General features: G+C 48.6%; 1 protein-coding gene across 8 annotated transcripts in view; it reads right to left on the bottom strand.

The window, feature by feature from the left end:
• Positions 1 to 3,653, bottom strand: part of FER1L5 (fer-1 like family member 5) — a 28,466-nt gene extending 24,813 nt beyond the window's left edge. For 6 of the 8 annotated variants that reach the window (XM_032469815.1, XM_032469811.1, XM_032469813.1 and 3 more), the window contains exons 1-3: positions 3,526 to 3,653; positions 2,489 to 2,617; positions 1,238 to 1,415 (exon numbers count right to left, since the gene is read on the bottom strand). In XM_032469815.1, the coding sequence (XP_032325706.1) occupies positions 1,238 to 1,415; positions 2,489 to 2,524 (214 nt within the window). In that variant the 5' untranslated portion in view covers positions 2,525 to 2,617; positions 3,526 to 3,653. Of the gene's footprint in view, positions 1 to 1,237; positions 1,416 to 2,488; positions 2,618 to 3,265 lie in introns of all 8 variants that reach the window. The other 2 variants (XM_032469810.1, XM_032469809.1) reach the window with 2 other exon arrangements.
• Positions 3,654 to 10,605: the final 6,952 nt, after the last annotated feature.

Here is a 10,605-nt window from a genome sequence, read left to right on the forward strand (position 1 = left end):
AAATAAAAATAATACAATAATAAATAAAATATTTTTAAAAACCCCAATTTTCTATGTTTTAAGCTAGGCGGTCAGTTCATGGGTGTACATTTTATTATTCTTTAAACTATACATATATATTTAATATACTTTTTGTATAATTTCATAGTTTAGAAACAAGTAGTCCATTCTAAATGAAAGAAGCAGTCACCAGGGACCAGATACTGTGTGACTCCATGTGTATGAGGATGTCCAGAATAGGAAACTCTAGAGAGACAGAAAGTAGCTTAATTGTTCCCTAAGGCTGGGGAGGTAAGGGAGAAATAGAGAGTGACTTCTAGTGGGTACAGGGTTTCTTTTTGTGGTGATGAAAATGTGGTAAAATTGACCATGGTGTAATTGCACAATTCTTTGAATTTACTAAAAACTATTGAGTTGTATACTTTATATGCATGAATTGTATGGTATGTGAATTAAATTTCAATCAGGCTATTCTTAAAAAAAAAAAAAGGCAGACAAGTGAGATGCATGGGAAAGCTCTCAGTGGGTGATGAGATGCTGGAGATGACAAAGATGGAAATGACACAGCGTTCCTCTAGAGCAGTGGTTCTCAAACTTTAGCATGCATCCAAGTCCCCTGGAGGGCCTGTTAAAATACAGGTGGCTGTTCTGTTTTCTGATTCTGCAGCTCTGGGGTGGGACCAAGAGTCTGCATTGCAATCAGTTCCCAAGTGCTGCTGCTGCTGCTGCTAGCCCAGGGGTTGCACTTTGACGAGTGGTACTTTACAGTGCCCAATATAAGTGTCCAGTAAGTACACATTCAATGAAAGGATGGATGGGTGGTTAATTGGATGCTTGGAACAGTGGATGGGTGGTAGCTGGATGGATGAATGAGTGGATAAATGGATTAATGGATGGACAGAAGGCGGGAAGATGAGTAGTGGCTGGTAGCTGCATGGATGGATGGGGGTGGTTCAAAGTCGTAGGAGAGAAGATGGGGTTGGGAAGTCCTAGTGTGGAATACATAAAGAAGGACTTGAAGTCAAAACCTAGTTTCATTTCTTGTCGTGGGTTCACTACCTACTAGCTATGCAGGGTTTGGCAGGTTATTCACCTCCGTGAAGCTGATTTTCCTCACATGTGAAATGTGGGTTAACAATGCCCATGAACATTCCATGAGCTAATACCCTTAAAAGGGCCAAGCACGGAGCCCAGGATGCAGTGGCTGCTCTCTGCAGTGGTTGGATCTGACTCTTACCATCATATATCACTGGGCTGTACTGTGTGGTTGAGACAAGAGGCTTGTAACTCAGGTCCATCTTGTTTCCATAGTGGCCAATGCTGACCTCGAATTGGATCAGGTCCTTAAAGTTGGGCATCATGGTACAGGAGAGGAAGATGACGCACAGCCCATACTTTTGGCGGTTCTGGTGCTTCTAAAACAATAACCCCCCACACCCCCAGTACATAAGCCAAGGGATGGACAAGACTGTAGAGACAGGCATGGAGGCAAGCCCAAAGTTCCCTGTTTCTTTCAAAGCCATCTTTGCTTCTCTTTGGGGTGAGCTAGACCAATGCTGAACCCCTGACCCCTACAAAATCTGCCTTGACCCCCATTCACTGATCAAAGGAAGTTCATCCCAGGACCTCCATCACCTGGCTCCCTCTACTTAGCCAGCCCTGGTTCCTTCTCTTCCTGAAGTCAGGCAGGAGGGTCTTCTCCCTCTTCAGCCTGGATCTGAGTTGGGCTACCCCACCTCTACCCATGCTGGGTCACCACATCCCTCTCCTTTTTGCCTAAACACTGCCCTCTGATGAGACTGACTGTGGGCATGGGTATGCAGTGGAGGATGCACACACACACACAAATCTGTTCTTGGCCCTTCTCGAGCCACCTCCTCCCACCACACTCCCGTCTGCTCTGGTTCTCTCTCCATCACATTAGCCCCTCTCTCATTTCTGTTGCCAACCTCTGCCATACGTTTGCATTCTCCCAGTCTGTTCACTAGCTCAAATCTCCTGTCTTTAAAAAAAAAAAACACCCTCCTTTTCCCCTCTAAGCCCCTTATTTAGCTATGACTTGAACTTGTCTCCTTCCATTCTGCAGCAAGTTTCTATGCCCTTGCCTCTATGCATCTAATTTACTCTCCTCCGATCTATTCTTAACACTGCTCCTCCAGCCCTTCCTGCCTCAATGGCCCTCCTTAGCCTTCAGGAAGAAATCTAGACTCCTATAGAACGTCTCTTCTCCTTAACTAGACTACACATCTCTTAAACCGAAACCTTAACTTGTCTTTACTAGGTTCCCTGACCTCCTGGGACTTGGCACAGCAGGAAGCCCCCCATATGGGCTTAGTAAAGAGTCAGTAGATTGACCAAACTTTCTCACACCCCCAGAAGTGCATTCCACTCGTGGCCAGGGCCTTTTGCAGTGTCAGGAACGGGACTCACAGCAGACTAGGGGCCGACAGAGGGGCTCTTTCTTCCTGGGTTACCTATTTCCTATTACCTCTATACTGATCACATCATGGGAGAGATCCTTCATCCTAGTGTCTTGATGGGACTTGATGTGGGTGATTAACTCCAGGAAGACTCGGCCTCGATAAGCTAAACCATCCTTAACAGTGTTGGGAATATTCTAGGGTAAAAGAGAGGAAAACGGCAAGAAAAAGGATGAGAAAAAGATCAGGAAAGTCTGCCCTGAATCTTCGGTAGCAAAGACAGGGCTGTCCAAGAACTTCCTCCGTAGGGCTGACCACACTCCCAGGGAGGAATTCCAAAAACCCCGGTCACAGCTGTGCCTGGAAACCTCTGGGCCCTGAGCCCTCTTCTACACCCTTCTTCTTCCTCTAAATGCATTCTACCTGCGGGCCCACCTGAAGTACCCTGTTCCTCCTAAAAGCTTCCTGCTTGGAGGAGACTGATAACTACTGAGTTATCCCAGCCCGGCCAATTAGGGCACGCCTTGCCTCCTTGCCAACAGTGATTGGTCCAAGGGGAGCACATGTGACCTAAGAAGGCCAATTAGAATGCTTCCCTGGCCTTCCCTGTTAGAGGCTTCCACCGCCCTGTTGGCTGCAGGGAGGCGGGACAGCCGAAAGCGTGAGTCCCAGGCAGAGGTAAGAGGTGGAGTGAGAAAGGGAGAGCCTCCTAATGGCACTGAGGTCCCGGTTTCCGAGGCTCTTTCTCACTCGGGGTCCTTCCCAGCCCTGTTCCCTTCTTTTACCAGTTGGTTTTCTGGCATTTACCACTGGTCTTGAATGACCCAGCGCTTTTACACATTTACCTGTGCTGTTCCTTTTGTGTCCTATGTCCTTTCCACCTGCTGACACACTTACGTGGGGTCTCATCTCAATGCCCCTTCCTCAGTGAACGCCAGGGCGCTCCATCTATTCCTTTCTCGTGCCACAGCACATGTCCCGTGTCTATATGGCCTTTTATGTACAGGCTTCAAGTCCTCTACTAGAGTGTGGTGGACAGAAACCACGGCCCGGCCCTCCCTAGGCATCTCCCAGGCCCGGGCGGCTTAAACATGGTTGGTTTTACCTCTACTGTTCCCTAGAGCTGACATGAGAAGCTTACGGCGTCTTCTTCCTGGATCCTGAAAGGGGCCTTTTTACCCCCACGGAGAGTCAGGAAGCTGGGGCCAAAGCAGGGTAGGAAGCCAGAGAACATTCCTGCAAGGGGAGAGGGTGAGAGGGGGCGGGGCCCGGGTGGGAGAGGCGCGGGGGGCGGGGCCGGGGCTTGCTTGCCTTCTATTTCCGCTCCCGTGGACGAGATCTGGTTGAGGGACAGGCTGACTGTCCCGATCTCATTCCGGCACTTGTTTCGGGGGCTGGACAAGAACACACCCCTCAGGCTGAGCCCCTGACCCGGCTCAGATTAACTCCTCCCCGATGTGTCTTTCAGCCTCCACCCAGTTGCTCACCAGTCCAGGACTCTGAACTTGATGTAGCTGGAGAGGCAGGGCAGCTGCAAGGGGCAAGCGAGAGCAGCGGTGGGTTCCCGCCCAGATGGCCTGGTCCCCGCCGAGACTGAGAGCCCTTGGGAAGTCCTGGGTCTGGGTCAAGGCCTGGCTCAGTTACCAGTGAGCCTCTAAACACAGTCCAGAGGGACTGACCATGGGAGCTTACAGACCTTAGGCTCTGGGCCCCTCACTGCAGGGCCCTTTGCAACGCCCCAGGAGAGGCTGGGATTGTATCCCATGATCGTTTTGTATTTTCATTCTTAAAATAGCCCCATCATTGCATAAGATTCGGGACCAGGGAGACCTGGGTCCACCTGACTGTGGACCCCACCATCTCAGTCCTCATACAGCCCTGCAGTCTGGAGGCACGTTTACCAGACCATCTCATGGGGAGGTCGTGGGCCTGGAATGTCTTTCTTACATTTAGCATTAAACAGTGGGACGTCTATCTCCTCAAAGAGTAAATCATAGTAGCTGCCACTCCAGGAAGGGTTTCTGTTGTCCACTGGCCTGTCCTGAATGATCTACGTGGATCACTAAGTGACCCCTCCCAAGGACCTCACAAGCAAGGTGCTATGATTATTCCCATCTTCAGACAGGAAAACTGAGGCACAAAGAGGCTGAGTTCCTGAAGTTCTCAGGGCACATGCAGAGCTCCGACCCACTCGGCCCAGGGAGGCCTGTGGTCATCTGGATGTACAGCCAGGGAGTGAGGCCCAGAGAGGGACTTGCTTGAGGTCACACAGTTAGGGATAGAGTCAGGATTGGAACCCAAGCTTCTGAGTCTTATCTCTGCTCTGTCTTCAATTATAAGGACAAAAAAATCCATGTAGAAAACAGAGCTGCTGGGGTTGAGGCCCCACATCCGCTCCACTGGGGCCTCTTCTTAACTCACAGCTGTCCCTGGGATGCAGCTGGGGTGCGACTGGCCCCCTCCCTCCACCCCGTTCTCCACTCTCCTGGTCCTCCCCTCGCCGTGGAAGCTGAGGGTCGTGGAAGTGGGGAACGAAAAGGCTTTCCAGCTGTGCAGCTGGTTAGTGAGCTATGAGGAGATGGCCCAGGTTAAGGAAGGATGCCAGAAGTGGCGTGATGGGAGCCACTGGGCATCTAGGTCTTCCAACGTTACACATCCTCCAAATTCGAATTTATGGCAGAACCATCTTTTCATCCATCCTTGAGAAGTCTCCTCCCTTTCCCAGTTCTGTGCTTCAGCTGCCCTCCTTTACCGGGGGACCTTGGACTGTTAACTGGCACAGGCCATTTTCAGCCGTGCGCCCCCTGCAGGCTGCCTTGCTGGGGTCTTGACCAGCTGGTCTCAGATGCTACTTCAGCATGAGGTTCACATCTCCCTGCTGCATTTCCAGGGGGCTGGCGGCCATCAGGCCTGCACCAAATGGCCCCAGTCCTGGAGACTGTGTCTGCGGGAAGTGGATGAGGGTCCAGGGGGTGTTTGGACATCTTCAAACATCAGAAGGCCTCTTTCAGGAATGAAAGGGGGCCTGGCCTGTGCCACTGGTTTCTGGGCCTGAAGGAAGCTGGACATGAGGGAGGACTTCCAAGGCCCTGAGCATCCACAGAGCATCTGAGGATTCCGGCCATGAGCATCATCATGGCCAGGACAGGGGGAAGGGGGCAAAGGTGGAGGATGGACTAGGCCCTCCCTAAAATCTCTTCCTACTTTAAGAGACTATAAAATCACCCAAGAGGGTGGGGATTATGAAAAATGGTTAAAAATGATGACTCACCAGGAAGCAGACTAATTTCACGTCACACAGGTGGGAGGTATAGGGAAAGCAAAATGCTCTCTGCCACACAAAGCTGTCCCCTCGCACTCAGGAGAGCGCTCCAGTTCCCTCACTACACTGCTTGCTCTTATTTTACCCATAGCCCTTAGGAGCCTGGTGTGGAGTTAAAAGGCAATCAAGGCTCTCCCAGGGCTTCAAGGAAACTGGCACCCACACCGCTGACAGGTGACTGAGAAGGACTGAAAGGTTAGAAAAAGCAGACTGCAGAACCCCACAGAGAGGAGCATGCTGGAGCATTTCATGTAGGAGCAGATGGCCCCACACTTCATGTAGCCCAGTGTAGAACTAGGCTCCCACAGGGCCTCTAAGCCACTAAGAAGAAGCTATAATTATATTCAGGGCAGTTTGCCTAGAAGATAGGAAAATGCATAATACAATTTAGAATAAATCTTTAAAGTGATTTTTTTTTAATAGTATGTGGAAATGGCGCGTTTAAGTTCTCTGCTATGTCCTGGGCTTTCTCGTGCTCCCTATCAGGCAGACCCCCACCACCACCACTACTGTGCTCCGTGGCCCCTACATTCCATCCATCCTGACCCCAACAAGCACCCAAACTCCCCTTCCATTTATAGGGCAGGGGAAAGAGAGCAGGTGCGAGGGAACAGTGATACCTGAATCCGGAAGGTCAGGATCTGGTTCCATATCGGGCTCTCGGTTTCGGTCTGCACGTGTGTCTTGAGCTGAGAACACCCCAAAGCAGTGTCAGTGCCAGCCTTTCCTCGCCTCCCTCCTCCCTCCACTGGCCTCACCTCCAGGCCCTTCTGGTCCAGCCCACAGATGGACGCCGTCTGCAGCGCAGGGCTGGTCATGGGAATCCCTGGTCTAAAGACACTCTGACAATTTCTCACCAGCTACAACTCCAGCCCTTTGAGCACCTGCCATAACATTTCTCCTAAAGTCAGCTTTCAATGGACTTAATTTTTAAATAGATCCAGGGTTACTAACCTTATTACAGAGAGTGCAAACACAGAGATTTTGTTCAATAAACTCTAAGACCCCAACAGAAAAGTCAGCAGCAATGATGCTGTGGCATCAGCCCATGCTGGTATACCCCTTTCCAAAACATCACTTGATTTCATTTTTAAATCTAGCCTTATTCTAAGCAATCATGTCAGTGAAGTCAAGGGTTAATTGGACTGGTTAAACTTTTTAATATACTCTAGGAAAAACACAGAAATATTAAAATTTTTGAAAAATGTGTGCCACTACTACCAACAGCATCTCACTTACCTTCCCACCACTCGATGGGAAATAAAAACTTAGTGTGGTGGTTTTAAAATATGTCGAAAAATCCTTTCGTGCTCTCCCCCTCAAAAGATTTACACTAATATCCCTCCCCTTATGTATGGGCTGGATTTACTGACTTCTTCTAATAGGTAGAAGATGGTGGAAATGATGGTTTCTGAACTCTAAGACAAATTTATTTATCTTTAACCCAACATTCCTCAAATTTGAACATAGGATCCTTTCTTTGCACATAACATCCATCAGTGTACTTTGGGAAATGCTACTGTGTGTTTATAGAGGTTCATGGAATGTCAGCAACTCTCTTGCCCAGAACCTTCAATTTATAGATGAAGAAACTGAGACCCAAAGGGGACGGTGACACTTTCAGTGTTGTACCATTTGCAGGCATGTTGTTTCTTTCATTCACTCATCCATGCATTTGTATGTTTGGCTTTTGGTGGGCATCTTGTCCGTACAAGGCACTGGGCCCAGCTCTGGGATCCAGGCTGACTAAGCCAAGGCCTCCCACCTTCACAGAGTCCCTGGTCCAATGGGATCACATCACTCATAAGCGGAGGAGCTGGAATACGATTCCTGGGGTCCTGGCCACCAACCCAGTCTTTTCCTCCACATTATTCTTGTCTAGGTAGGTGCCAGTTTCTCTAAGCCTCAGACCATGTTTATGCTTACGTGTTCTCCGATTAGTTCCACCTCCAACATAGGACTCACTGAGCGATTTGTCGCTATGAACAAGAAGTTGAAAGATTTCTGAGAGAGCAGCATCCCCCCCACCCCCAGGAGGAGGAAATGGAGAGATGACAGAACAAGTTAAAACCCTCCCCCATACTTTGGTTTGGTGCCCCCTGGGAAGACCCCTCCCACTTCCATTCTGTCTCTCTGCTGCCCTGTCTCATGTCACACAGTGGCAGCAGGGATGGGGGTTGGCATAGGGAGCCTTGAGTCTGCACCCAGGCATCAAAGACAGGTCAGGGGCACATGGCCCATCTTAAAAGGGCCTTCATGAAATATTCTTGGTAGATTTCAGTCTCACCCTCTTCCCCCACCCCAAATCTTGGTGTCAAAATGGAACTGGGATGCCCCATGAGAACCCAGGGAACCTCAGGGTTGCTCCCTCCCCCACCATGACTGACCAAGGTGGAGATCCTCCGCGCAGTAGATGAAGAACTGAAGGTAGGCCGTGTTGATCGGCACCACCGTTGACTTGAAGATCTGAGTATCAGTGTCGTCACCCCCATAGGTCAGCCTTTGATCTACCTGGAGAGAGAGACCAGAGAGCTGATGGGGTCAGAGGCATAAGGAGTTCATGGCCAAGGCCACCAGCTTTGGCTTCCCCAACCCTCCACTTGGTTGGGGTGGGGGTGGCCCACCCTGAAGTGACACAGTGGACAAATGAAAGCAAGTGAAGAGCAGTGGCCACTTGGAGGGTCCAGGGGTGTCCCACGAAAGCAGCCAGGGTTGGAAATGTTCCTGGGGTGTTGAGGGGGCAGCCTCACCGGGGCCTGGTCTCCCACTCCAAGGGCACAGATGGTGACTTTCAGGTAGCCTCTCACACCACTGTTGGGTTCATTTGGCTGGCAGAGGCCTAACCATTTCTTCAGGAGTGTGTGACCTGGAGAGGCAGAGAGCCCATAGGAGACCAGCCTCCAGTCTCCACCCTTCTTCCCTGAAACCAGTCTTTCTGTGGGAGAGGGGTTTGGAAACGTGTCTCATATATGCTAGTTCCCATCCAGCAGCAGAGGAAACTGGGAGTCCCTCCTACCGTTAAGCAAAGGTTGCCAGCTATTGCCTTTAGGAAGTAGGGACCCCTCTTTCCCACCCAGGGAACCTACAGTTGTTATTGTCCTGGTCCTAGAGAGGCAAGCACTTCCCCTAACCCTAAGCCCCAACCTCAACCTGGTACATGTGTCATGGCCAGGTCTATTTAAACTTCAGTCCTCCAACATTGGCATCGAAAAATAGAAATTCGATCTCAGACTGTAATAAAAAATTAGCACTTGACCTAAAAGGATGCTTTGATTTTTGCATAGAAAGATGCTGTTATTGTAAAACAAGATAGAATACCATAAAGTACGGTAAAAGGTTATCAAGTGCAGAAAATAATTCACACTCTCGAACATTCTCCCCCCTGTGTTTGGACATACAGGGATTTTGAGATGTTTCAACACCTAACCTGGTTTTTATCAGAAGACAAACATGTTTGCAACAACTGTTACCTACCTGGAGAATGGTAGATAAACCCAATATCTGTCTGAAAACACAAGAGTGGAGTAAGGATTAGTTAGGGCCTCCAGCCAAGATTTGTGACACCGATCAGCTTGATGACAATACCAGCCACTCGTACTCAAGCCCCTGTCCCGCCTTTCCTCTTTGCAACAACGGGGAAGTTGACCAATTATCACCTCTACTCTACAGAGGAGGATGCTGAGTTTGAGAGAAGAGCCCAGAGTCTTAACAACCAGTGAGTGAGGAGGCCTGGACTGAAAGGATCCTTGACCACTAAGCGGCACTGCCAGGCCAACACAGCACATGGGAGACCAGCCTCCAGTCTCCACCCTTCTTCCCTACCCCTCATCCTGGGGAAGAGGATGGTCAAGGGAGGAGTTGGCAAAGAGACTAAGGGTTTTCACCCCATCCCACCCTCTCCAAACCCCAGACAACCATTGGTCTACTTTCTGTAACTATAGATTGGTTTGCATTTTCTAGAATTTTACATAAATGGAATCATACAACATGTACTCTTTTGTGATCCCCTGGAAGTACAACCAGCAAAATCTAGACTGAGGGAAAACTCTATCGACAAACTACCTGGTAAACTGCAAGGAAACAACTAGGGTTCAGGACCAACAGATTAAATACACCTAAAAATACATTTTAACCATTTGCAATGTATGCCCTTGGTTTGGGTCCTACTTTGAACAAACTGTAAAAGGAATTCACAAGACAATTAAGGAAATTAGAATACGGATATTTAGTGCTATCCAGAAATTACAAAAGTTTTTAGATATAGTAATTGTATTTGGTTATGCTTTGTGTAGAAATAGGTACTGAAATTTTTAAAAATCAAATGATATTTAAAAATCAAATGATATAATGTCTGAGATTTGATTCAAAATAATCCAGTGCGGGGAGGGGAGATGGGCCAAGTGTAGGTAAAACATGGTTGGCATCGAATTGGTGAAGATGAGTGATGAGGATGGGGGAATTCATGATGCTATCCTACTTTTGTGTATGTTTGAAATTTTCCCAAAAAGTAATATTTTTTTAAAAAAAGCTCAGATTTTTTCTGAACTCCATAACATATTCAACAGTTTATATCGTTGATCATTGTCAGGAAATTGCACAGTGACCTTTGCCAAGAGCATATTTTGGACCTTCTGCCATCTAACTTCTCTCAAATCTTAATGTCTAAGCCTGTGCTGCTATTTTGAGAGTTAGGACGGGGAGGGGCAGGTCATGACTGTTCATGGGCTTATTACAAGCAGTGAGAAAGAAATTTTGATTTGTCCTAAATTTGTCTTTCCCAAGGGTAGGGCCCTTTTCCAAGGGTTGCCAGATTTAGCAAATAAAAATACGGATGCCAGCTAAAATTAGAACTGCAGATAAACA

The sequence above is a fragment of the Camelus ferus genome, chromosome 28 (genome assembly GCF_009834535.1).
Source record: "Camelus ferus isolate YT-003-E chromosome 28, BCGSAC_Cfer_1.0, whole genome shotgun sequence".
NCBI classification, from domain to species: domain Eukaryota; kingdom Metazoa; phylum Chordata; class Mammalia; order Artiodactyla; family Camelidae; genus Camelus; species Camelus ferus.